We start from the raw sequence: 27,648 nt of genomic DNA, 5'->3' as shown, positions 1-27,648 counted from the left end.
GACAAGCATGGACAGATCCAGCTCCATGGATTTCAGGAAAAAGAGAAGGAGCAGCAGGCTCTTGCTGATGGAGCACAGATTCCATCTGAGCCCACGTCACCAGAGGGGGAGGCGATCCCAGCTCCGGAGTCACGAGTTTCCCACATCCACTGAATGTGGGTGGGAAAAGGATCTTCTGCAGCAGAACGACTTCACTGTGGGTGGCTTCCAAAACCTGGCACAGGAGGGCTGATGGAAGGGGGAAATCCTTCAATTCCAAAATTATGTCCCCCCCAAAATAAAGCTGGATGCTGTTTTAACCCTGGCTTGGTAGACAGGACCAAAAAAGCTCCCACCACATTCCATAAATAAATCGAATTTTGAAAGTTCTGGCCTTGTTTTTTTCCCATTTAAGGGGGTTTAAACCCACCTTTCTCCTGTGGGATGTGTGTTCCCACAATCCAGCCCCAAATCCATGGGTTTGGTCATCCTCCCAGGATGGTGGGGAGGTGGTATCCAGGTCCCAAGGGAAAATAGGGGGTCCCACACCAAGGATTTGCTGCTTTCCAGCCTAAATTCCAAAAGATGAATTCTTCCCAAAAAAAGGGATCAGAAACACTTTATGGAACCAAAAAAGCAGTTTAAAACCTGCTGTGTAAAGCAAAAATTACTTCCTTGACCAATTCCCTTTTTTCTTTTGCAGGGAAAAATCCCCAAGGGGTCCAACCTGAGCCCCACCCCCCACTTCCCACATAATTTCCATGAATTCATGTGACAAAGCCACCATCTCCCATTACATCCCCCTGGAGATGGAGACCATGGCTCATCAAATTTAATTTGGATACTTGGGACTTTGGCTTTCCTTGGAGCAGCCCATGCTGGATCCAAAGGATTTCTCCCAACCTCAACAGCTGCAGATTTGTGTAAAAATGACCCAAAATTGACTCTTTAGGAGGATCAGCCAGGGCTTGTTTCCCGCCATGGGTGGTGCACCCGTAATTCCCAACAAAAGTGCTGCAAACTGGATTTGAATCAGTGCTTTTTAATCCATAAAAGGTGAGAATCCATGTACAAATTAAAAAAAACCAAAACAACAACAAAAAAACCCCCCAAAACAAGCCAGACATAAACCCCTGGAATTAGGGAAATGATCCCAATCCCACAAAACACAACCCCTTTGCTGGGGTTGGGTGATGCGGGCGGAAGGCGACGGCTTCTCCTAAATAAATCCCTCTCCAGCTCAGAGATGTCCATGGAGGCATCCCACGTTTTCAGGATGGTGGGAAGATGCTGCTGGGACGTTTTAAGGGCAAGGTGGCCTTTTCCATGACCCCACCCCCTCCTTTCCTTCCCGCTCCCACGCCAAGCAGCCGGGAAGATGACGTGGGAAGTCTGGCTGCCACAGATGGCCCCGTGCTGGAAGGCGGATCCGGAATCCGGTGTGGTGCTGCCTCAGGCTATGGAGAGGCCTCCTGGCCAACAGCAGAGCTAAAACCCCTCCTTGAGCCCATAAAATCCCAGGATGGGTTGGCTTGGATGGGATCTTAAAGCCCATCCTGTTCCAGCCCCTGCCATGGGATAACTTCCACCACCCCAGGTTGCTCCAACCCCGTCCAACCTGGATTTTTTTCCTGGAAGTTTTCCTTAAATAAAATCAGGGTTAAGAGCTTGGAAAATGGACAAGGAGCCACTAGAAGAAGTCACAATCCCAGGGGATACTGTGGCCACAAGATCCCACTGCTCCTTTAAACCACCCCTAAAAATTCCTTAAGAAGTACAAAAATACAATCCCATCTCTCCCAAGGGAATTTTCTACCTCCCAAGGTGATCCAAGCACTGAAGACCAGACAGCTCCTCAGCCTTCAGAGTCAAAAATAACACACTAGGCAGAAACAGGATGGAGGAAATTTTGCCAATCTGTTTTGTGGATTCAGAGTCTCCCAGTGTTTCCAGGACAATTACCAAGACGCCTGGATCCATCAGGCCAGCCCAGGAATGCTGACAGCAGTGTTAGGGAATTAGCAACATGTGCAAGATCCAACAGTGGCACAAATTTAGGAGTTTAATAATCTGGAGGAGATATCTTCCTGGAATTTTAATCTTCTCCCAGGAAAAATAAACCCCCCCCCCCAGGCTCTTAGCTATTAATCTCCTCACAGAATATTTAGGGCAATCCACGTCTCCTGATTAAATAAGCCAGACAACAACTGCACGTTAAGTCCTTCCCCTTTCTTCCAAAGAATCCGGCTGGGCAGCTGGGCTGCATTTTCTGAGTCAAGCTGGGGGTTCATTCCCCCAAAAAAACCACCCCAAAAGCACTAAAAATGGTCAAACCATCCTACTTTGTTGGGATAGCCCCACCTGGGAGATGCTGCCTGGGTTGGACCCTGTGATGGGATCACCACAAGTCATCGATGCCTGTGCTGTCCCCTCTCCCAAAAAATGGGAGTCTGGAAGGATTCAGCTGAAGGATTCAGCTCCTCCAGCAGCTCTTGGAGAGCAGCTCCATCTTGTACCTCGCAGAGAAAGCCCAGGAGATGCTACAGAAGGTGACACTTTTGCTTTAATGGCTGGGGCTGGCTTTGGCCAAGCAGAAGACACAAATCGGGCCCTGCTTTAGCACAGCTCCCCCCGACCCCCTTGAGAGCAAAAAAAAAAAAAAAATCCCAAAATTAACAATAAACCCAAGTTTCCCCCAGACTGAGGGGATCGTTGGACACAGGAGTTGGGAGTTGGAGGTGCCTCGCCCACCTCTCGGCGCGGATCCGACCAGCGGCGCATTCCCGGGTCTGGGAGTCCTCATGGCCCAGCCAGGCTTGGGAAGCTTCCTGGGCAGCCAGTCCTGGAGCTCAGGGGACACCACGGAGCACGGTCAGTACATGGCCTCGTTGTCCCCCACGGCGGTGAAGGGGACACCGCTGTAGGTGCTCTTCTTGCTCCTCTTGCTCTTCTTGCTCCACACCAGCAGCGTGCTGGAGCTCTTGCTGTTCATCAGGCTCTTCCTGCTGTTCTCCTTGTTGCTCTTCAGCATCCCAGATCCCGACGACATCACTGCCGCCTTCCTGTCCACCTGGTTGGGAAAGGTGGAGAGGGGAGTGAAGCCAGGGCAGCACCCAGAGAGCTCTGAGGAATCCCGTGGTTTTCCTGTGGGATGTGACTTACGGCTTTGGGACATTCCGAGCCCTGCAGGGTGATGACTCCGATGTCCACCCCCTCCTTCCCGGTGCTCTTCAGCAGCTGGACAACCTCGGCGTGCTTGGACCACTTGCAGTCCTTGCCATTCACGGAGATGATGTAGTCCCCCTCCTTCAGCCCAGCTTCCTGCAGGGAACGAGGGAAAATGTGCATGGACTGTCAAAGAATCTTGGAATGGTTTGGAAGGGAACTTCAAGATCATCCAGTCCCACCAGGGACACTTCCCACCATCCCAGGTCGCTTCTTGGACACTTCCATGGATGGGGCAGCTGCAGCTTCTCTGGGCAACCTCTGCCAGGGCCTTACCACCCTCACATCCAAGAATTTCTTCCCAATATCCATCTATCCCTGCCCTCTGGCAGTGGGAGGCATTCCCCTTCATCCTGGTACTCCATCCCTTGTCCCAAATCCCTCTCCAGCTCTCCTGGACCCTTTCAGGCACTGGAAGGGGCTCCAAGCTCTCCCTGGACCCTTCCCATCTCCAGGCTGAGGAGAAGACACAACTCTGCTCCAGATATGGACCATATCCAGTCCATATCCCTTCCAGTCTTTGGGAAGATTTGAGTGTTCCAAAGAGGGATGTGATCCTGCTGCTAAGGAGAGTGTTGTTCCAGAGATGCTGGGATTTGGAGGGATGGGTTGGTGCTGAGGGAGTGGGAAGACCCTTAGGGCATCCCACTGGGATTCTCCAGCATCCTCTGATGGAAAACAAAGCTGCCCCTGTTTTTTGGACGTGCCATCTTGCTCCAGCCACTGTCACATCCCAACACGAGGCACAAGGGAGCTGGATGGGCTTCCAGCAGTTAACAACTGAGCAAAATTCCATGTTTTCTCCTTAGCTATCTCCTAAAAATTAATCATTCCATGACGCCCACCTGCAAACCCCAGCCTGAGCTCCAGTAGGGATGAGTCTCCTCCTGAACTGTTTTAAGACCTAAAAACACCTGGAATCCCTCCAGGCAGCTCCCTTCTGGCATTCCCATGGGAATAGCCAGAAATTGGGATACTCACAGCGGCGCAGCCCCCCGGGATGACCCCGGCAATGAGGACGGGGGAGTCTCCTCGCAGGGTGAATCCAAAGCCGTTCTCTCCTCTCATCAGGTGGACCCTCCGAGCTGGATACCACTTGTTCTTGGCTGAGAACACGGACAGGGGACCCTGGGATGAGGCAGAAACATGGAAAGCATCTTTTCAGCTCCCTGGAACTGTGCAGTCTTGCAAAAAAAAACCCCAATTCCAGGGATGGGGAGGGGGCAGAGGAAGAAATCCTGTCTTTTACAGGGAAAACAGTCCCATCATCTAAGAAGAAATGATGGAGACTGAGCCTGTCTGGATCTGGAGGATGCCAGGAGCAGGGTGGTGGGACGGGTCACCTGCTCAGGGTCACTTCCCCCCAGTTCTTTCCCATTTTCCCCTCTTTTTCCTGCTTTTCCATTCCCACAGGAGCAGGATATTCCTGCTTGCCCTGGGGCTGAGATGCACAAGCTCTCCCTGGGGTACTCAGGGGATGATCCTACCACAAATCCCACCACTGTCCTGAATCCCAGTCCTGCTCCCCAGGACCCCAAAAACCTAAAGAGGGCACAGATAAAGCTCCAGTGGGATTTTCCTGGTGCTTCCCGCCACCAAAACCCTTCTTCCCAAGGTTCTCTTGGGAAAAGCCCACCCAAAATTCCTGTGCCTGCTCTCCTGTCACAGAGGAGCTTTGTGACCCATTTAGGTGTCACAGACACAGATCCCAGCCCTCCTCCTGCTGCTCCTCCTTGCAAAACTGCTGGAGAGAGGGATAAGAGGCTGCAGGAAGAAGGAATCCAGGCAAGCAGAGCATGCAGGGGAGGAGGAGGAGATGGCTGCTCCCTTGGGATATTCCCGTTTCCGGAGCTGTACGTACCAGCCTGTGGAAGAGGTCGGTCACCTTCACCTGGGAGAAGTTGGGGGATTTGATTTCGGGTTTCTGGTGCGTTTTGGCTGATGGGAGGGAGAGAAAAGCACAGACAGGGGGTGACCTCAGGCAGTTGGGGCAGCCGCTGTCGTCCCAAAGAGGGACAGCGTGACCCTGTAAGAGCCAGGACCTAAAATCCTGGAATAGTTTAGACTGGAACTCAGAGATCATCCAGGCCAATCCCCCCCCCAAGCAGAATTCCCCATGAAGTCTTTCTACCCACAAGCCCCCTCCCCACCCACAATCCCAAAAAACCCCACTCACGATGGATGTCCGGAGCCTCTCCTGTCTCAAAGAAATCCTCCTCATGGTCGATCTCGGAATATTTGCTCAAGGAGCGTTTGTGGGCAAAGGACAGGACCTCCTGCAGGATATCCATCTTCCTTAGGATCTTGCACAATCCATGGATCCTCATGGCCTCCTCGTGCTTCATGATGGCTTTTTTGAGGTGAGCTTTGCCTGCGAGGGAGCAGAGGGAGCTGATCCCGACGGAGCGGCAGCTCCGGCGCCGTTCCCGCTCGGCTGCCCACGGATTTCAGGAGCGGTGCCACCACCCCGCTGTGACTCAGGGACAGCCCAGTCACGTTCCCAGCCCTAAATGGGGTCGGTCCCAGCCCGATGGAGGGCTGGGAAGGGACCTTGAAGGGTGACCTACTTCGCTCCCCTGACAGCAGAGCTGGCAGATGTTCCTGAAAAACCACCCCCGACGTCCCTCCTCACGCTTAACCTCAATCTCCTGAGCAAATTAACTTCTCTCCATCGCCTCGGATCCCTCGGGAATGGGAACACGGAGAACAACCCAGCCCAGTCCTCCTTGGGATGGTGCAACACATCCCTGTTTTCTAGGCTAAGCCTTTTCCTTGTCTTGCAGGTCCTGCTCTCCATCCTCTGCTCTTTGCTCCTCTCCACTTGCCTTCAGCGCGTTCCCACCCTCGGGAAATGGAAGTGGTTGGGAAAGAGGAGCTGAAATTCCAGTGACCCACGGATATCAACGCAAAGCATCTCCTCCGTGGGAAACTGCAACCAAGGCAATCGTATCCAAGGCTGAACACTCCCAGAAAAGCTCTCTCCGTGTGTCTCATGGAAACACGTGTGCCTGTGGCATTTCACGTTCAGGACACACGGTGGCAACAGAATCCAGGGAGACGAGGCCTCCTCCAGACTCCTGGAATCCACAGCCAGAGGAACTTAACAACCGAGGGAATGTTTTGGGGTTGGATGGACAACAGAGAAGAGATTCCCCTCACTGAGAATTTTTATCAAATCTATAAATTGTGAAAATATGGAGAAATAATAATAATAATAATAGTAATAGTAATAGTAATAGTAATAGTAATAATAATAATAATAATAATAATAATAATAATAATAATAGAATCAAGAAATTGTTTGGGTTGGAAAAGACCTTAAAGCTCATCTCATTCAAACCCCCTTCCACAGGGAAGGACACCTTCCAACATCTCAGGCTGCTCCAAGCCCTTTGTGACCTGCTCTTGGACACCTCCAGGGATGAAGATCCACAACCTCTCCGAGTTTTTCCCTTCCTGCAAACCAATTCCAAGCGGAGCTTGGTGTCTACACATCTATTTTTTGGCAGGAATGTTGAACAGAGCCCATTTTCCCCAGGAAAATCAGGCAGAGCTGGAAAAGCTGATGCAAACCACATCTGAGGGTGTTGGGGTGGTGTCACCATGAAACACTTGGATTTTGGGGTTTATTTTGAGGTTTCCAGTGAAACCTGGCTGAGCATCCTGAAGGATTTTGCTGAGGCCAAACTCATTCCTGGTGGGGTCTGCCTCCTTCCACACGTGTGCAAGGAGGGAAAAGAGCTCCGGGGGGAGGCAACACCCCAAATTCCAAGTAAAAAATTGGTGCTGAGTTTGCTCTTGGTGCAGCCCTGTTGAGGAGGGGCTGCCAAGACACGACTTCAGCTGAATAAGCAGCGTCTGTTCTTTCCCTGGAGCTGAAATCCCGCATGGGAAGAAGTTCTTGTCTCCCAAGAATTCTCAGCAGCTGAAAAAGCCACCCCCTGAGCATCTGCTGTGTCTTGTTTTCCAGCCAAGTCAGCCCAAACCAAGGAGCTTCCAGGATCTCCCGGTCCCTATGGATTTCTCTGTAGTGTTGGGTGACGTTACCTGGCTTGGAACACCTGGAATTTTTCCTGTCAGAGCTGGACAGGTTGGGACAAGCACCACGAGTTGGTCCTCACTCCCTCAAGGGGACTGTGATGCTTTCCTGCTTCCCAGGAGAAGAAATCTCCTGAGAAATTCCTCTTTGCATGGAGAGACCTCCCTAAAACCTCATCATTTGTGGGAATCAGGATGGGACCCAGAAATCTGTGCTCACCCAGCTTCCTCCTCTCCTCGGGATCCTGCAGCAGGACATGAAGTGATGGCCCCTCTGGCATGGTGACATGGAATTGCAGGAAAGCCTTCTCCTGCTCCAGCAGCTCGGCATCTGAGGGAGCTGTGGGAAGGAAATGGATGGGATTAGGGAGAGGTCAGGGCCACCCAGCCCCTCGTGGCAGTGGGGACAAAGAAGCCACACCCACACTGAGGTGGCCCTGGCAGCACCTTCCTGTCATCCAACCACAGTCTGCAAGGAAGCAGGGATGGACAGACCCAGGGATGATCCCAGCAGGGAATGCACCAGGATCTGAAGTTAAGGGCAGGATCTGTCCTGAACACAGCTTTTTTTTTCCTTTTCCTGCCTTCCTTGGCTCCAGTGTAGAAGCAGGATTGGGAATAGAGAGCCCTGGGAGATCACTGACAGGGAAACGAACGAGACAACAAAATCAGGGAATCATGGAATGGTTTGGGTTGGATGGGACCTTCAAGACCGTCCAATTCCAAACCCTTTCCACAGGGAGGGACACTTCCACTTGGCTGCAAGCCCCAGCTATCCTGGTCCAGGATAATTCCAGGGATGGGGCAGACACAGCTTCTCTGAGAATTCCAGTCCAGGGCCTCACCACCCTCACAGGGCAGAATTCCTTCCCAATATCCCATCTATTCCTGCCCTCTGACAGTGGGAAGCCATTCCCTGTGTCCTGGCACTCCATCCCTTGTCCAAAATCCCTCTCCATTTCTCCAGGGGCTCCTTGAAACACTGGAAGGGGCTTTAAGGTCTCCCTGGAGCCTTCTCTCTAGCCCACAGTACAACCAAGGAGGTCATTCCATGGAAAAACAGAGATGGATGCAGCTCTCCCAGGCTCTCCAAACCCCACATTAGGCTTTTTTAACCCTTTTTTCTAGCCCAAATTGTTCCTAATCCTCTTTGGATCACTTAGGGCTGTACAGCAGCCTCTCTCCCTGGACCCAGAATATTCCAGGGAGTTTTGTTGCTCCAAACAGAGGATTTCAAAGCCTGGTGGGCATAGGGATGCAGAGGATTGGGAACTGGCGGCTCCAGGGCTGGCTCTCCCTGTGCCAGCTCCTGCCATGTCAGCATCCCTGAGGGATTAAAACTGCAGCGTAAGGAATTTATTCCCAGCTGGTTATGGAAGCAAAAGATTTGTTATTCTGACAAGGGAGAGGTGGGAGCAGGAACATGAGATCCCAACAGCAGGCAAAAAAATTCCCAAATTAGGCATCTCCTGCAGATTTCTGCTTCCCACGGTGCCTAAGGTCATCAAAAATTTTAGGGGGAAGGTTTTGCCCACCCCTTGGTACCCCATGGAATCCCATCTCCATCATCATCCTCTCCTGTTTGGATCTCTAAGCCCTTCCAGCTCCACATTATCCCCCCCCCTCCCATCTCCTTGCTCATCCCAGCTTCTGCAACGCCCACATGGCACAAGGAAGATTTTGGGCAGGCTCTGGAGCGGGGGAGGCTGTGAGGACAGTCTGGCAGCCACTGGTCACAGCACTGGTTTTGGCAGCCAGCCCTCAAAAAGCTTCCCAGCCACCCCCCAGGTGACACCAAAGGTCACCAGGAGCATCTGCTGCTCACCCCCGGATCCTCTGCTCCATCCCAAAATTGCTCCCAGGGTGTTGAAGGTCGCACAGATGGAGATCAAGGGTCACATCTCAAAGTCACGCTCCAAGTGACTCCATGGAACCATGTGTACCTTGCTGCCCACACCCTGAGATTCCCAGGACATCCATCCATGAGGCTGGAAGTTAAATCCAAAGTATTTTTGGATTTGTTTTTGATTTTTGAAGCCCTCGGCTGGCCCAACACAAGGTGACCCAAAGCAGGCAGGTGACCCTTCTTTCCCCACCCAGCCCCAAAGGGGACAGCAGGTGACATCCCTCCTGCAGCTTTTCCTCCCCTTCTTAAGGATTTTTCCCTGTGGAAACCAGGAGTATGGAAAAATCTGCATTGGGGATGAATTGCTGAGTCCACAAAGAAGATCCAGAGCTCAGAGCACTCCAAAAACTACGGGTATTGTATCCATAACCTCTTTCTTTTTTGGGAATCCCTCCCCAAAACCCAGGAATTATGTGGAATTAGTACTTGGATGAGCAGGGAGCTCCCTCCAGGCCGGACACTCACCGGGGCAGTCACAGAGGGCAATGGCAGCGAAATAATGGGAGAGGGCTTTGAAATGCTCCGACTTGACTTGGACCATGGTGGTCCAGGAGAAGGGAACGTAATCCTTGACATGGGGCTGGCTCATGGTCTGGTGCACCAGGGAATAAACTTCTTCCACCTGGGAAGAGGGAAAGGAGAAGAGATGGGATGCAGGATGTCACTCGGGAGATGGTGACAGCAGGGACCACAAAATCCCACCAAATGCTCTCCTTCCCAAAATCCTCACCCTTGCTGCCTCCTGAGCCAGCTGCAGGCGGGCCAGGAAGTCGTTCTGGGCACGCAGCAAGGTCATCTTCTCAAAGACACACTCCTGGACCTGGGCCACCATCAGCCTCACCAGCATGGTCAGGGAGGCTGCGCTCATGTCCAGGCTGGGAGCGTTGGAAAAGTTTTCCTTCAAGTAGTTAAAGGCACCTGGAGGAGAGAGAAGCTCCTGGAAGTTACTAGGCTTGTGAGGAAGAGAATCAAACTTTGGGATCAGGCAGGTTTCCCTCCAATCCTCAAACATCTCACCATCAGTGGTGGGTAAGAAGATCTGAGGTCCCACCCTTGCCATCTAAACCATCCTTGTGCCCAATTCCTTCTCCAAAGCCCTGGGTGATCCCAGTTGTAGGCTCTGTTTTTTCTGTAGGGAGATGGATCAGCCTCACTCCTCTCCACATCCTTTTGGGATGTCATCCTTTTGGATGTCATCCTTTTGGGGGACATCCTTTTTGGCTGTTGGACCATCCCAACTCCTCTTCCCAACCCACACAACCAACGTGCAGCCACCTCGCGCTCTGTTTGTGATCCCTTGGGAACACCTCTTCCTACAACTGCTCCCACCCCTTCCTGAGCTTCTGTGGATCATTCCCACCTTTCCCAAAAGCTTCTTGGGAAGAGGAGGAAGAGGAGAAGCCACTTACCAGCTGCCTTCTGGAAGGCATCGATGGCCTGGTTGAGGCCGGGCAGGGAGGCGCGGTCCTGCCGTGCTCCGATCTGGGTGTGCAGCGCTCCGAGGTTGAAGAGGACACTTCCCTTCTCGAAGGCCAGAGCCCTCTGGTGGGATGGGACCCCCGTCAAGGAATCGTACCTGGAGAAGGGAAGAGCCAACAGCTGCCCATCCCCTGTCATGGTTCCCAAAGTGTCCCTGTCATGGTCCACACAAAGTGTCCTCACTCATGGAAAGGGTTGGAACTGGATGATCTTGAAGGTCCTTTACAACCTAAACCATTCCATGATTCTCACGGATGCAGGAGGAGCCTGAAGGGTTTTCAGTACTCAGGTGGGCTTGCAGGCACCATTCCCATCATGGTACATCCCATGGGATTTATGTTCCCCTCTCCCTCCCCAAATTAACCCACTCCAGGCAACAGCAAATCCAGATCCTAGTGTCCACCAGCCCCAGCAGAGATTCCATCACAGAAATTTGGATCCTGACTCCCTCCCCACCCAGGTGGGACAAGGAAAGCTGCACCCACCAGTGGAAGAAGACGCCCAGGGTTTTGGTGGGAGAGAAGAACCGGCTGTCGAGGAAGTAGAGCTGGTTGTAATATTCCATCAGGAGCTCCAATCCGGCCTCGTTGCGGCTCGGGGTACGCATGGCCTGCGGGAATGGCAGAGGAGACATGGATGGGAAAAGGGGGACAGAGGGACAGGACACAGGGAATGGCTTCCCACTGCCAGAGGGCAGGGATAGATGGGATACTGGGAAGGAATTCTTCCCTGTGAAGGTGGTGAGGCCCTGGAATGGAATTCCCAGAGAAGCTGTGGCTGTCCCCATCCCTGGAAGTGTCCAGCGCTGGCTTGGATGGAACTTGGAGCAGCCTGGGACAGTGAAAGGTGTCCCTGCCCACGGAAGGGGATGGAATTGGATGATCTTTCAGAACCTTTTCCACCCAAACTATTCCATGATTCTGAGTTTCAATCACGGGAAAAGTTTGGGTGCTGGGACACTCAAATGTGGAAGCAGAAGCCTGGAAGTTGTGCTGGAAAAACTCATGGAAAATCTGACTTTATAAATCCTAGGGAACAAACAGGATTTTTTCCCCTCCTTTCCCAGACTGCTTTAAATTCCCTCTTCTCCAAGGCCTGCCTGGAGAGAGAGAAGTTGTTCAGCCTTGCCAGGGGTGAATTAATATCCATAAATAATGATTGTACTCTAAATTTTATTGCTGCTCATTTGCAGGTCAGCAGGGCATTGAGGATAGGGAAAAAGAACAATTCCTGAAAAATCTGTAATATTTTGGAACCTATAAACCAAGTCCAAGGTGCTCCAGCATGGGAATGCTGCACCCTGAAATACAAGGATATATATGGAATTTGGAGAAAGGACGAGGGGACTCCCCCCAAAGGAAATGTGGCATCTCCGAGGAGTGATCCTGGACGAGACAAACTTGGGAAGCCAAGGGACACCAACCTGTCGCAGCTCCATGAATTCCTTGATTTCCTTTTCAAACAGGACACCCTCCTCTCCATAGTGTTCACTGATGAAATCCTGGATTGGGAAACAGAAGAAAATCCTGATTTTTATTATTTAAAGGGAGATTTCTGGCAATTTCATGTAAGAATTTTCCTCTTGTGCCCACAAGAAAACCTCCACTAAGTAAAAATCTCCTCCCTTTCCTGCTCTCCAGCATCTCCAGACCTTCATCTCCCACTTTCCTAAGTTTTAAGTCCAGTTCCTTTCCATGCATTTATTTTTTTGGCAGCTTTTCCAAATGGGAAAATGAATTTCAGGTGCTTCAGCACTGATCAATGAAACCCCAAAGCTCACCTTGAGTGGTACCAGCAAATCCAGCTCCTTGGTCTCCTTGAGTCCCAGAGGGATCATGGGAACACTGATGGATTCACTGGAAGAAGACAAGAACCTGTTTGGTGGTTGGATTAAAAATCTTGGATGGATCCTGTGGGTTGGAGATTAAAAGGAAGCAGCTCCTTGCCCTGGGCTGGTGCTGCTCCTATTAAGAGACTCCACATGGAAAAATGCTCTTCCCAAAAAGATTTGGGAATGGCAGCATTGGAGGAGAAGTGCTAAAAAACACCCAAATCATCTTCTTTTCTCCAGCTCCTGATTTTCAGAGGAATCCTGGATGCTGAGTGGGCAAGGCAGGATCAAGCCCCCTCTCATTATCCCCCCAACAGCCCCCTCTCATTATCCCCCCAAATTGCTGGTAACTCATTAATCAATCATTAATTGGGGAGGAAAACGGGCAAAGGAAGTTATGAAAACCAGGAGAGCAAGGCAGGGAATTAGCAGCCACATTTTCCTTGGCACAAACAGCTCCAGGAGCTATAATTAGTGCAGAAAGCCATTACTGCTCATTCCCTAACGAGAATTCCACTGGAATCCAATGTCTGGAATAAACAAAGGGGGTTTTGTTTGGCCTGGGCAGGGTTTGGAGTTGTTGTTGTCGCTCCTGATTTCTTTTCAAACCAGGGCAAGCAAGTGGCAAATTGGGAAGACTGAGCATCCCTGATGGGGAATGTGCCTGGAAAAACACGTGGATGGACACAGAAACGTGGAATTGTGGAATGGTTTGGGTTGGGTTGGAAGGGGCTTTCAAGATGATTCATTCTCACCCACTGCCATGGGAAGGGACACCTTCCACCATCCCAGGTTGCTCCAAACTCCATCCAACCTGGCCTTGGACACTTCCAGGGATCAGGGAACCACAGCTTCTCTGGGAATTCCATTCCAGGGCCTCACCATGCTCACAGCCAAGAATTTCTTCCCAAAATCCCATCTATCCTTGCCCTCCGGCAGTGGGAAGCCATTCCCTGTGTCCTGTCCCTCCATCCCATGTCCCAAGACCCTCTCCAGCTCTCCTGGAGCCCCTTCAGACATTGGAAGGGGCTCTGAGATCTTCCTTCTCTTCTCCAGGCTGGACATTCCCAGCTCTCCCAGCCTGGAGAAGGAAAGGATCACCTTGGAGCATCTCCATGGCCTCCTCTGGACCTGCTCCTGCTGTTGGAGCCCAGAGCTGGATGCAGAATTCCAGATGGGGTCTCACCTGAGCAGGGCAGAGGGGCAGAATTCCCATTTTTCTGCTACCCATGCTGTGGGATGAGCCTGGGACAGGGGGGATTTCTGGGATGTGAGCACATGTGGATGAGGCATTTCCAGCTTTTCATACACTAACACTCCCAAATCCTTCTCCTCAGGGCTGCTCTCCATCCCTTCACCCCACCCAGCCTGGATTTGTGCTTGGAATTGCCCCATCCCAGGTGCAGGATGTTGCACTTGGCTTTGTTGAACCTAATGAGGTTCATCTGGAGCTTATCCAGGTCCTTCTGGATCCCATCCCATCCCTCAGCCACATCACCCACACAACACCTCACGCTGCCATCCAACACCTTCTGCCTCTGGAAGGGAAAAGGAGGAAAAGAATCCCAGCATCCCAGAATTGTTTAGGCTGGAAAAGACCTCCAAGATCATGGAGTCCAACCTGTGACTGATCCCACCCAGCCCAGAGCACTGAGTGCCACACCCAGTCACTCCTTGAACATTTCCAGGCATGGAGATTCCCATCACCAAAATGTCCTGTTGGGAAGAACTCTGGCGGGATTGTCAGGAAAGGGGGTCAATACAAGGGAAGATGGTTCCTTCTTCCCTATTCCTCCTCCTTTGGGACATCAGTGTCCAAAGGATCCTGCATCTATCCCAAAACATTCCAGTATCCCCAAGGAAAAGCTGATTTTTCTTTCCTTGCTGCTCTAGAAGGGAACCACTGACATTCCCAGGATGAAAATTTTCCAGGGATTCTGGCCCATACTCAAATTCTCCCCTATTTTCCAACCACCAACTCGTTGTCCCTGACCATGGAAAGGTTTGGGTTGGAAGGGAACCTCTGAAGGTCATCCCAACCTTCGGCCACGGGACAGAGCAGGGCAGGACAAGGCGAGAACAGCCTTTCTCCCAGAAAATTCCATAACAGAGGGAAAAATGAAATCCCAAGGGAACAGGCTGCTCTTCCCAGACCCACCTCTCATTCTGATACACATCCATGCTGCTGTTGAGCTCTTCCAGCTCTTCCTTCAGGAGCTGAAGGTTGGAGTTGACGTAGCTCAGCTCCAGAGCCACCGTTTCCTTCACCTTGTGGTTGCTGGTGGCCCTGCAAGAAACCAATGGATCAAATTTCCCACTTTTTATCCATGAATTTATTTTTTCCACTCCAGACTCAGTTACCCAGCGTGCAATCCACATGCATCGAGCCCAGCCTTTCCACAGGATTGTGCCTCTGGTTCTCCAGGTGATGCTGGAAAGGTTTGGAGGGGATGGGATCTCTGAGGGTCATCCCATTCCACCTCCTGCCATGGGACACCTTCCAGTATCCCAGGTTGCTCCAAACCTCATCCAACCTGGCACTGAAAACTTCCAGGGATGGGGCAGCCACAGCTTCTCTGGAAATTCTGTTCCAGGGCTTCGCCACCCTCAAAGGGAAGGATTTCTTCCCAATATCTCATCTGTCCCTGCCCTCTGGCAGAGGGAAGACATTCCCTGTGTCCTGTCCCTCCATCCCTTGTCCAAAATCCCTCTCCAGCCCTCCTGGAGCCCCTTCAGGCACTGGAGAGAGCTTTGAGGTGTCCGAGGAGTTTTCTCTTCTCCAGGCTGGACATTCCCAGCTCTCCTGGCCTTTCAGGATTAGGGAAGTCCGAACATCCAGGTAGAGGCTGAGCCCAGCCCATTGCAGTGCAGCATCCAGGAATTCCTGCTCCAGATCCACCTTCCCCTTGCCCATTCCCACTTCACCTCCAGAGCAGCCTCAGCTTGGGCTTTGACCAGTCCAGGTGCTCCCCCATCCCAAATAAACAGTGGGATTTGAGGAGGAAAAACTCATTTTTGGGTGCAAAAATCATTGTGGAAAAGAAAGGATTTGTGAGCTCCTGCCCTCCCTTCCCTGCTCTCAGCAGGAGCTGTAAACACCAGGGATTGATTCCAGCTGTTCCCAGCAGGACAAGCTCCCAGGCTGATTATTCCCTGCTTATCTCCTCCAAAGGAAAGCAGGGAGAGATAACCCAGAGCTGAAAGGGGCTCTGGCTGCTGAACCATGCTGGGATCCAGGAAAAACAACACATGGACAAGCTCTGCTCGACCAGGAAACTGCTTCCCTCCAGCTTTTCCAAAGTATTGCTTTGACATGGATTTTTATGGATTAAATCCTCCTGGGTCCTGCCCTGCCCTGCTTCAGGGCAACAGAAGGAGCTCCAGGGTTTTCCTTTGAAAATCTGGTGGTTCAGAGTCTCCTCCTGCCTCTCCTTTGCCAGGATTTTCCGAGACCGAGGAATTGTTTTATTCCAAACAAACCAAAACACAGCACATCCAAAGATCCCCACGGCCACTTCCAATGAAAAATCCTTCAGCATTCCTGCAATTCCCCAGGCACCATCACCCTATGTTTCCATATAAACCAGTATTTAATCCCTATAAACTAAGATTTAATTCCTGTTTATCCCCCACACATCCCAACACCTCCAGGACAACGTCAGTCTGATTTTTATCCCATATGGATTAAGGAGAGTATTCCCTCCTCATTGGGTCTCAGCAGGCCCCTGATTATTTTCCAAGTGTCTTAACACAGTTACCAGGAGGATCTGCTCCATGATTTTGTCTGGCATCTGTTACCAGGAAAAAGGTTTTCCTGGGGTGCTTGCAAGTGCCACACGCAGCAGAAAATCCTGGAATGGGTTGGGTTGGAAGAGACCTTCAAAATCATGGAATTCCACCCCTTTGCTATGGGCAGGGACACCTTCTTTTATTCCAGGTTGCTCCAAGCCCTGTCCAACCTGGCCTTGGACACTTCCAGGGATGGGCAGCCACAGATCCTCTGGGAATTCCATTCCACGGCCTCACCAACCTCAGAGCCAAGATTTCCTTCTCAATATCCCATCTAATCTCACCCTATTCCAGTTTAAAACTATTCCCTGTGTCCTGTCCTTCTATCCCTTGTCCCAAGTCCCTCTCTGGCTCTCCTGGAGCCCCTTTAGGCACTGGAAGAGGCTTTGAGGTGTCCCTGGGTCCTTCTCTTCTCCAGGCTGGACATTCCCAGCTCTCCCAGCCTGGCTCCAGCCCTTAGAATATCTCCATGGCTTCCTCTGGAATTGCTCCAGCAGCTCCACATCCTCCTGCAGTTGGTCCCCAGAGCTGGATGCAGAATTCCAGGTGGGATTTCACCTGAGCAGGGCAGAGGGGCAGAATTCCCATTTTCCTGCTGCCCACGCTGTGGGATAAGCCCATGACAGGGGGAATTTCTGGGATTTATTTTGTGATTTATTTTTCTTTCGTTCCAAAAACCTGGACATTTTTATCTCCCCTATTCCTCCACTCCATCCCAGTGTTGGAACAGGAAGGAAAAGGTTTCCTCTGGCTCTTCCCATTTATTTACCCAGCAAACAAATCCACTGAGCAAATACCACATGGATTTTTTTTTTCCCAACACCCCATTCCTGCCAACTTTTCCAGGAAAAAACATGGAAAGGCTGAACAGGAATATTTTTACCAAGCATTGAGGTAGTTTGTTTTTAAATTTAAAGACAAAATCCCAGAAAATTCAGCTCCAAACTGCTCCAGGCTGGACAATCCACAGTTTTTTTCCACCAGCACCAGGATAAAGATCCAAAGGAATTTTATCCATGCACCACAAATCTTTAATTTTGAAGCAATAACCTTTAAACTTGCAACATAATCCCCCCCTCCTCCTCATCCTTTAATTTCAAGCTTGATTATTCCTTTTTCCAAAGTTTCATAAGCTTGGAGCACCGGAATGCCGAGAAATCAACTTTATTACTCAGCTGGATTTGTGGGAGGGAGGGAGGGAGGGAGGGAGGGAGGGAGGGAGGGAGGGAAAGCGGCTGCTCCAAAGGACACCCAGAGTGCTGAGCCAGCTAAAAAAGAGCCCCCTCAGTGCATTTCCCTGACAATTAAGATGTGTTTTGCATCCCGTTTTTCCTCACTCCCACTTCCCACAGCTCCAATTCCAACCTAAACCAGGCTGGTTTCTGCTGAGCCAGCACATTTCCCTCTGCTGTTTGTTTGGTTTTTCTCTTTTTAATATATCACAGGAGAGGCAGAAGTTGGGATTCCCTGGCTTTTTTTCCTTAATTAAACGAGGCACAGCAACGTGGATGAAGCAGTGGGATCTCATCCCCTCATCCCCCAGGAAAACACCTTTTTTTTAATGGATCAAACATTTTCCCCTTCTTCCAGGTGCAACAGGAACTCCATTGATGGTAAATCATTCCAGTTCCAAAGTGGAAAGCTAATTTTATTTTATTAAATTTCATTTTATTTGGGATAAAAACAATCAACAAGTTAGTAAAATATTCCCAAAATATTGTACTTTAAGGCAGATTTATGGATTTTTTTATATTAAAGACCTGCCCAGCCCAGAATGTGCCCCAAATATTAAGGGGAAATGAAAGAAACACAAAATATGCTAGAAAAAGTTGTCCTTGGGATAAAATTCATGTGGATGTGGCACTTGGGGACAAGTGGTGGCCTTGGCAGCGCAGGGGGAATGGTCAGACTCAGTCCTGAAGGGATTTTCTGACCTATTTATGATCCTAAAGCTGGATTTCATGGAATGGTTTGAGGTGGATCTTCAGAAAACCTCCAGTTCCATCCCCTGCAGGGACTTTTCCCTATCCCAGGTTTGTCCAAGCCCCATCCAACCTGGCCTGGACAGTTCCAGGGATGGGCAGCCACAGCTTCTCTGGGAATTCCATTCCAGGGCCTCACCACCCTCACAAGAAAGAATTCCTTCCCAAATCCCATCTATCCCTGCCCTCTGGCAGTGGGAAGCCATTCCCTGTGTCCTGTTGCTCCATCCCTTGTCCCAAGTCCCTCTCCAGATCTCCTGGAGCCCCTTCAGGCACTGGAAGGGGCTCTGAGGTCTCCCTGGAGCCTTCTCTTCTCCAGGCTGGACATTTCCATTCCCAGTTCCCATCCTGGTTCCCAAGTAGAGAGGCTCCAGCCCTCGGAACATCTGGGCTCACTCCAACAGCTCCATATCCCTTGGATCCACCCACTGGCTTTTCAGACCAGAGCTCTGCATTCCAAACCCAACCTCAGCCACAAATTCATTCCCATTATCCCATCTGCTCCCATCCTGATTTTTAAATCTTCCAGCCGCTGAATCTTGGATATCAAGACTCTATTCCTGCCTCCAACCAAATTCCAGAGCCAGGGGGATGCCCAGGGGATGAGGACTCACCGGAAGAGGTTTTCTGCTCCCGCTCTCATCCTCATTTCCTTGTTGATCTGTTGGTTGATCCGGGCCCGGCGGTGCTGGAGTTTGCTGCGCTGGGTCTGGGCAAAGGGGTCACAGCCCTGCTGAGAGACAAGGGCAGGTTCTCATCCCAAATCCACCTTTTGGGATTCAAAAAAATCCCATCAATTCCGTAAATTGCGCACTTTCAGAGCCCAGAGTCATGGAATGCTTTGGGTTGGAAGGGAGTTTAAAGATCATGGAATTCCATCCCTTACCATGGGCAGGGACACCTTTCTCTATCCCAGGTTGCTCCAACCTGGCCTTGGACACTTCCAGGGATGGGGCAGCCACAGATCCTCTGGGAATTCCATTCCACACCACCCTCACATCCAAGAATTCCTTCCCAACATCCCGTCTAATCTCACCCCATTCCAGTTTAAAGCCATTCCCTGTGTCCTGTCTCTCCATCCCTTATCCCAACTCTCTCTCCAGCTCTCCTGGAGCCCCTTTAGGCACTGGAAGGATCTCTGAGGTCTCCCTGGATCCTTCCTTCTCCAGGCTGGACATTCCCAGCTCTCCCAGCCTGGCTCCAAAGCAGAGGGGCTCCAGCCCTTGGAGCACCTCTGTGGCCTCCTCTGGATCTTCTCCAGAGGAAAAGATCCAGAGGAGGCCACAGAAGATCCACAACCTCCTGCTGCTGGACCCTAGAGCTGGATGCAGAATTCCAGGTGGGGTTTCTGCACCTGAGCAGGGCAGAGGGGCAGAATTCCCATTTTACTGCTGCCCACGCTGTGGGATAAGCCCAGGACACTGGGAATTTCTGGGATGTGAGCACATGTGGCTGGGTAACACTGAGTTTCTCATCCCCCAGACCTTCCCCTGCCCCTGGAATAACCATTTTATTCCCTAATCCTATGCGTTGCCAGCAGGGATTTCTTTCCCTGAGCTCTTTCCAAACTCATCCCTGAACAGGAATTCCACATCCCCTTCCCAGGCTCTGGACATGAGCCAAGATCCAGGGGGGCTGGAGATGAGCTCAACACGACCCCAAAGCTCAGGAAGAAACGTGATCCCAAGGCCACCTCCAGGATATGGAGCACAGGGAGTCAGGAGTTCACAGGGATGCAGGAATGAGGGGCTCACGGCACTAAATTGATTCCATCCTTTCCGTGGCTGGCTTGGAATTTCTGCAGACGGGGAAAACACACTGAATTCCTGACTTCAGGAAACAGCAGCCACAGAATTTCCCTCTGGCTCACAGGGTTATTATGGGATGCCTCAGGGAATGAGGCATCCCCAAATCCAGGGCCATAAAAGCTCTGCCCAAGCAGGGATGATTCTCATGGAAGATTCAGAGGGATGAGCCTCTGGAAGATCCCTGGATAAAAAATCCCTGGCTGGGAAGGCACAAGGTTGGGAAGTTTAAGAGCATGGAAAGGTCTGAGCCTGCAAATTATGGGAAGATCCCAAAATCACGGAATGGTCTGGATTGAAAGAGACCTTACGGATCATCTCATTCCAACCCCTGCCCTGGCGCCATTTTCCCAGAGAAGTTGTGGATGACCCTGGAAGTGTTCCAAGCCAGCCCAGACTGGATGGGGCTTGGAGCAACCTGGGATAGTGAGAGGTGTTGTTGTCCATGGAATGAGATGATCTTTAATGCCCCTTCCAACATAAACCATTCCATAATTCCATGGAATGCCTGATCGCCTCTCTGATGGGACCTGGCAAGGAGGAAATGGAAAATTTTGCATTTCCATGGACTTCAGCTTCCTTAAAATTAATTCCTCATATTTGAAGTCCATCGAATGCTGCTTCCTTTGGAAAAGGGTCTGGGATTACCAGTGGGAGTTTCATTTAAGGGAAAGATTGGAGCTCCTAATTGGTCCCTTGGAGACTGAGGAATCAGAGTGACTCCAGCTGGTCCATAAATCTGTGGGATTAATGCTTTACAGCCATCCATGAATTTGATGAAAGGAACAAGCTGGAAGCATAAGATCCCAATTATCCTGGAAAAGCAGTGGCATTTGAGGAAAACACCCCAATAGCTGCATAAATATTGGGTCTGAAATACTCAGGAGCAAAGAGAGCAAAGTTTGATCCTGAATTGTCACTTCTGGATTTGTCCTGAGGGGAATCCACACATCCTGTTGGCTCCCTAGGGGGAAAAAAAAATCTAGGAATGAGAGGGAAAAGGGGAAAGGATCAGGAAATCAAGCCAAGAAGTAAAGAGAAGGTGCTCATTAAAATTTCAAGGTTTAATTTCAAATTTCAAGATGAGATCTCTGAGAGCTTGACAGACCCAGAGACAAGCATATGCAAATATATCCAAATATATGCAAATGAGACAGTTCCAGGTTCCCTCTCTGTGCCTCCAGAGCCACAGAAATCCAGAAATCACAGAAAGCTCTAGAGGTGAGAAGTTTCTCTTCTCCAACTCCATCTCTTCCTGCAAGTTCCAGCACCCTGGAGTCCTTTCCACCTCTGGCAAAAATTTGTTTGGAAGCAGCCAGAGGATTTTAAGGGAATTTTTGTGGAGAAAAGGAACAAAAACCACCTGCAGACACAGGGAAGAAGCCCAGGAAGTGCAGGTGGGATGACGGAAAAGGCACAAGTAGGAGGATTATCCAAACCCAAAATAAAGTTCGTTGTCTGGAGGAAAAGCAGGAAGGTAAAGAAGGAAAGAAAGGAGTGGGATGCAGAAGACACTGGGATGGCTCCCCAAGATATTCCAAGAGGGTTAAAACCTCTTCCCTGCAGGAGCCATGAAAGGATTTAGCAAATTGATTTGACTTCTCCTGCTGGGAAGCACTAAAGCTGTTTGCAGAGCTGAGGGGCCTTTTCCTGGCTTCTCCATCAGATTTAACAGGATGAGTTCTCAATCCCTATCCAGGCTCCTAAGCCAGCAGCAAAAAAGTGCTGGAAAACTAGAAGCCCTTGATATAAACCCAAAGCCTTGTGAGGCTAAGTCAGGAATTCAAGGATTTCTCAGGATATCAGCACATTTTGTTTTCCTCTACATTTATGAGGCTGGAAAAGTGCAGGAATATGAGCTTGCTGCACATCTTCCCTCAGGAGGCTCTGCCTTGATCCCAAAAAATCATCCCTGGCTTGCATGGATCAATAGAAACATCATTCCATGAGGAACAACCAAGCCCCATCTGCAGGAGCTCCTGAAAGGAGGAATGTTGCAATTCCCCAAATCTTGGAGCAAGAAGGAAATTTGGCTCTAGGAAAGCATAAAAGGCCATCTTTAAATCCAAAGATAAATGAGGAAAATAAGGAGTCAAGCGAAGAGCATTCCACCTTCCAACAGTTCAAAGGATCCCAAAGCTTCTCCTGTCAGAGTTCCAAGTGAAAACTAAAAACCACAGAATGAGTTTCCAGGGATTTAAACGTGACTTACGTAAACGGGGAAAAAAATCCCACCAAAATCCCACTGTTGGGTTCCAAAAGGGATTTTCCTCACTGAATTCTTTGCTCAAGCTTTCAAGGTCACCCCTGTAAGGTCAGAAGAAAGAGAGGCTCTTTCATCCAGGCTTTGGGGTGCACCTGGGGACACCTGGAAAAGGGAATTTGGGGGGGGTTTAAGAAGTGGCTCTAGAGATAATCAGACTTTTCCTTCCTGAAAGATTTTAAAGGAAGAACAAGCACAGATCTCCTCCATAAACTGTGGAGAAGCCATGGAAAAGCAGCTCTTGCTTGTACACAGGGAATAATGGAACAGAAATCCATGAAAACGAGTGAGGTGTGGCCAGCCCTGACATTTATCACCTGTGACAAAGCAGGATTAGGGTCAGGAACTGGACTCTGTGATCCCAACGAGTCCATTCCAACCCATATCTAATGATTTTATTGGAATAAGGCTCTTTAAGGCCCAGAAAAATCAGGGGAAATCCCTCTGCCTTCCACCCTCTCACGGAAGTGACAACAGAACAAAAAACCCTCATCCAGGCTCTCCACATGAGGGAAAAAAGTTTCCACAAGACCCTTTCCAGAGGGAATCAAGCTCCCCTCTGAGGGAGGGCAAAGATTCTCCAGCCTTATCTTTGCAGGGAATGTTTGGAATGACTCAAGGGCTTTTGTCACTTCCAGCCACCTCTCCCAGTTCCAGAGGGCCCATCCAGGGTGGCAATTAGGAGCCCTTAGGGAATGTTTACTCAGGGTGGACTTTGAACTTCCCACCCCCAGGAGATGAAGCCTTGGGTGACTCCTGGGTGACAGCCACACCCTGAGAGTGATTTGTGACCTCAGTGACAAAGACAAGGCACCTGGGACAAACTGAATCCCCTGGAGGAAGATGTAGAAGCCAGTAATTCCATGACAAGGGGATTGTTTCTGCTCCTGTGTAGCTGGAAGCAGCAGAGAAGAAGGAAACTAAAGGATATTAAGTGAAATCTGGGAAGGGAAAAGGGGATCCTTGGAAGTGCTGTTAAAGTCTCAAGGAAGACAGAAATGGAGATGCAGTTCCTGAAGAACTGGCACAGATCAGGAATGTGCTGGTAAAACCCAGGCACAGATCTCTCCAGAGAAATGAGGAAGGGGTTGGTAACTGGGAGTTATAGCCCCAGCAGGAATTGCAGGAAAAGCTCCTGGAGATGCTGGGAGAACCTGACTGGATTCCAGAAGCTGCTCCACAGCTCAGCTGCCCAAAACTGGACCAAGCTGGGCCATGTCCAAGACCAGTTTTGGCCACAAAGGAGTCACCCCCAGGATTCCTCCCAATTAGGGAAGCTGGGGAATGCCCAGAGAGAAACTGAGGAAGTTTAATTTGAGCAGAGACTCCAGACATCCATAATGTGGGAAGAGGAGTCATCAGCTGGTGCTGAGCTCAGCTCCACGGCCAGCCCCACCTCCAGGGAGACACCTTCCTGCTCCCAAGGACAGGGAATGAAGGAAAGCAGGACTCCAGCCAGTCTGGATCACTTCTGTGAGTGTGGGCAAACACACCGAGACCCTTTCCTGCCAGGAAAAGGGATATTGAAGGGATGATGGAACCATGGAAAGGTTTGGGTAGGAAGAGACCTTCAAAATCATGGAATTCCACCCCCTGCCATGCATAGGGACACCTTCCACTATCCCAGGCCGCTCCATACCCCATCCAACCTGGTCTTGGACACTTCCAGGGATGGGGCAGCCACAGCTTCTCTGGGAATTCCATTTCAGTGCCACACCACCCTCACATCCAAGAATTCCTTCCCAGCATCCCGTCTAATCTCACCCTGTTCCAGTTTAAAGCCATTCCCTGTGTCCTCCTTCTCCATCCCATGTCCCAAGTCCCTCTCCAGCTCTCCTGGAGCCCCTTCATGCACTGGAAAGTGCTCTGAGGTCTCCCTGGATCCTTCTCCAGGCTGGACATTCCTAGCTCTCCCAGCCTGGCTCCAGCCCTTGGAGCCCTCCAGGATCTCCTCTGGACCTGCAACAGCAGCTCCAGGTCCTTCTGCTGTTGGAGCCCAAAGCTGGACCACAATCCATGATCCCAACCCCATCCACTGGGCCCATGGTCTGTGGCTCCAACCTCAACCCCATCAATTTCTCCCACTAAAAACCTACATCCCACTCCAAAGAAATAAATAAATCAGGGATTTATTTCCATGCCCTCTCAGCAGCACCAGCACTTCCTTACACAGAGTTTTTCCTCCAAACAGGAAGTTCCCAAGGGCACAGATGATTCCAGGCTGGAATAGGATAACTTAAGCACCTGTTTTAATTCCAGAACCACGCTGGTCTTTAAAGCATTTTCACAGAGCCACAGCTGTCAGCTGGAATTTTTATTCCTCTTTGGAATCCACAAGTTTTCGAGTCAGGCCAGCACGGGAGGAGCGGCCAAGTGACCCTGCTTTAGCCACATTATCCCGTGGGACAGAGAGGAAAACAAAAGCCAGGGAAGCACTCCACACATAAAAACAGGCTTGGAAATTTTCCTTTTTTTTTCCCCAGGGTTATCCAGAATTTCTTTCCTTTTTTCCCAGCCAGAAACATTTAAGAAATTAATATGAGCTGTTATAAGACAAGCAGGAAGTGACAACAAGCGGGTTTTTACTCCCTGAAAATCTATTTAAATAGGAAATTCCCTGTCATGGAATTAATCTCACGGAGCACCCTGGCTCCGAGCTGGGTTTCTGTGGGAGACAGGAGCAGCTAAAACCTCTAAAACCTTTTATTGAGAATATGGTTACATCACAGAGCCTTTGAACAAATGAGGGGAGGATTAAGGTTTTAAATTTCCCAAGTGGCCTCGCTGGCGGTTCATGCAGTCAGCAAGAGGAAGGGGAGAAATAAACCCAGGGGTGGGAATAAAAATCTGGGGGATTGGGGGTTTTTAAACAGCACAAACTGCAGTTAAAAATTGAATTTTAGGAGGGTGAAAGTGCTCTGAGGAGGTGGGGGAGGCACAGAGTCAGGGCAAGGTGCCAGCAGGAAACAGGTGGATTAAGTCTTCACTCCTAGGACAGAAAAGTTGGCAAAAAAAAAAAAAAAAGGATTAAAAATCACTTTTTCAGCAGCATTCAGGATCCCCTGCAAGGCAGAAAATACGGATCCATGCTCCTGGATGTTATCAGGGTGATAAAAACAGCAGGAAAAGGTTGTGTTGATAATTTCTTTTAAATAACAATAACAAAAATAAAGCAATAGAGCTCATCAGGGGTTCTGCTGCTTTCATTAAAAAATAATCATATTGTGACAGAGGCTGCTGATGCCCTGCCCAGTTCTCCCTCCAAAGCCTGGCAGCATTTTCCATGTTTTTCTTTGTGCTCCAGACCCAAAAAGAACAAATGGAGGGAAAAGAGTCCCAAATCCCTCCTGTTAACCTTCCCCCATGAGCAGCACCTGCTCTTTTACAAGGCCCCAAGTTAAACCCCGACCTGGTTTAAGGTTGCAACCTCTTGAGCTGCAGCCCAGGCTCAAGTGACTCCAGATCAGATTGATCCAGGAAAAAAAAAAAAAATCCCTTCCAGAGCTGGGCTGAATTTGGCTTTCTTGGTCATTTGGGATTTTTTTTTAGGGGTGTTTTAGGCTTGGGACTTTTTGCAAGAAGAGCTCAGATTATGGAGTGAACTCGCTGCTGGTTTATCCTGTTGGATCTCAGAGGGCAAAACTAAAAATGCTTAAATAGACCCAAAAAATGAATGTTTTCCATGTATTCTTGCCCCTTGAAACCTCTCTGACCCCAAAAAATCAGGGGCTGGTGGAAGCCTGAGGGTGATTCCCACTGATTCCATCCAAAAGCTGGTAATTAAACAACAACACCAGAAGAGCATCAGCCCCATCCCTCCCACACATCCCAAACTTCCCTGGGAGCACCTGCCTGGATCAGCTTCCCACAGGCAAGAAGGAGGAAAAAAACCCAAAATCTCGGGGAATGAGGTGAAAAGCAGGCACTGGGAAGTTTGGGGATGGAGCCAGCAGAAAAGATGGGATTCAGGGAGAGAGCTTTAGGGATGAGGAGCTGGGAGGGAGTTGTTTAGGGCTGTTTATGGGGCAGCAACACCATTTCCACCCCTGGCAGGGTTGGATATCCCTGTGCCCCCATCCATGGGCACAGCCATCCCTATGGATGGGACAGGGATGTGGGGCCATCCTCACCTTCCGTGTGCTGCCGCTCTTCGGGCCGTGCAGGAGGACAAGGCCACCGTCCCTGTCCCCATCCGGGCTCTCCTCCTCGGGGGGCATCATCTCCAGGGATGCAACATCCACAGGCTGGGAATGGGGGGCAGGAGCTGGGGGGCTCCTGCTTGAGCTCACAGAGGGGTCTGGGGGCTCGGTGACCCCTCCTTTAGTCCCACCGGGGTCCAGATCCCAGGCCTGTCCTAACTGGGGGCTTAAACCCCTCCTAAGCCCTGCTCTGTTCTGTTGCAAAGGCCCCTGCACTCAACATCTGGCCAGATGTGAGCCCACAGCTTCCCTCCTAGCAGAAATAACTGAGGGAAAAGAGAGGACACAAACCCCCTTTGTAAAGCTACCCCAGGTAGGGGGATGTTAAATCCCACCAGACCCTAAATGGGGGATGGTTAAACTCCCCCAAAATTCGCTTGGAAGAGCTGCTCTGGATAAGGGAAAGAGGGAGTTTAACCCCCCCCAAAACTCCCCTAAATAGGGGGGTGTTTAAACCCCTGCAAACTCCCCCTGTAAGAGTTACTCTGAAGGGGATGGGGGAGGTTTAAAGAGAGAGACCCGGAGTAAAGAGGGAGCCAAACCCTCTAAAAATCCCTTTACACGGCCACCCCAAATGGGGGGCGAACCCCCCCAAACTCCCTTTTAGAGCTATCCTAAAGAGAGGGGGGAGTCTAAACCCTCCCAAAACCCCTTTTCAGAACTACCCTAAACACACGGAGTTTAAACCCACCTTGTACAACGACCCCAGACGGGGCGAGGGGTTAAACCCCCCCTCCCCTCACAGCGTAAACGCCCCCCAAATCCCCCTCCCAAAGGTGCTCCAGCCAAGAGGACCCCCCCAAACCTCCTTCCAGAGCCAAACCTCGCCGAACTACAACTCCACAGCCCTACCCCGCCCCGGGACCCTCCGGCCGCGCCCCCGCTCACCCCCGGTGCCCCCTCAGGCCCCTCCAGCCCCGCAGCGATCGCGGCAGCTCCGCCGAGCGCGGGGCATAAGCAGGGCGAAGGGGCGGTGCTTTACCGCCAGAGAACCAATGACAGAGCCGCATAGCTTTGATCGACAGCAGCGCTGCCTAATAGAAGCGTGGAACTGGGAGAGGCGGTGGGGGGGAGGAGCGGAGGGGCCGTTGCCCGTGGCAACGGTGGGAATTAGAACGCGGGTGACGTCACGGGAGGCGGGGTTATAAGCCC

At 50.7% G+C, this 27,648-nt stretch overlaps 1 protein-coding gene across 2 annotated transcripts; it reads right to left on the bottom strand.

The window, feature by feature from the left end:
- Positions 1-1,011: 1,011 nt before the first annotated feature.
- On the bottom strand, positions 1,012-27,437 carry RHPN1 (rhophilin Rho GTPase binding protein 1). 2 transcript variants are annotated; one of them, XM_018917612.3, is made up of 16 exons: positions 27,385-27,437; positions 26,428-26,762; positions 18,844-18,962; positions 14,617-14,745; positions 12,408-12,483; positions 12,051-12,128; positions 11,113-11,237; positions 10,558-10,724; positions 9,879-10,066; positions 9,614-9,770; positions 7,463-7,582; positions 5,381-5,575; positions 5,066-5,142; positions 4,186-4,332; positions 3,142-3,300; positions 1,012-3,049 (listed from the first exon to the last, which is right to left on the bottom strand). In XM_018917612.3, the coding sequence occupies exons 2-16, from the start codon at positions 26,515-26,517 to the stop codon at positions 2,852-2,854; spliced, it is 2,025 nt and encodes a 674-aa protein (XP_018773157.3). In that variant the 5' UTR covers positions 26,518-26,762; positions 27,385-27,437; the 3' UTR covers positions 1,012-2,851. The 2 variants fall into 2 exon arrangements, with proteins under 2 accessions (XP_018773157.3, XP_009087013.4); XM_009088765.4 differs by having other exon boundaries at positions 18,844-18,959; positions 26,428-27,435.
- Positions 27,438-27,648: the final 211 nt, after the last annotated feature.

Source organism: Serinus canaria, chromosome 2 (genome assembly GCF_022539315.1).
Source record: "Serinus canaria isolate serCan28SL12 chromosome 2, serCan2020, whole genome shotgun sequence".
In the NCBI taxonomy this organism is placed as follows: domain Eukaryota; kingdom Metazoa; phylum Chordata; class Aves; order Passeriformes; family Fringillidae; genus Serinus; species Serinus canaria.
The sequence above is the reverse complement of the archived record's forward strand: the minus strand, read 5'-3'. Positions and strand labels throughout refer to the sequence as shown.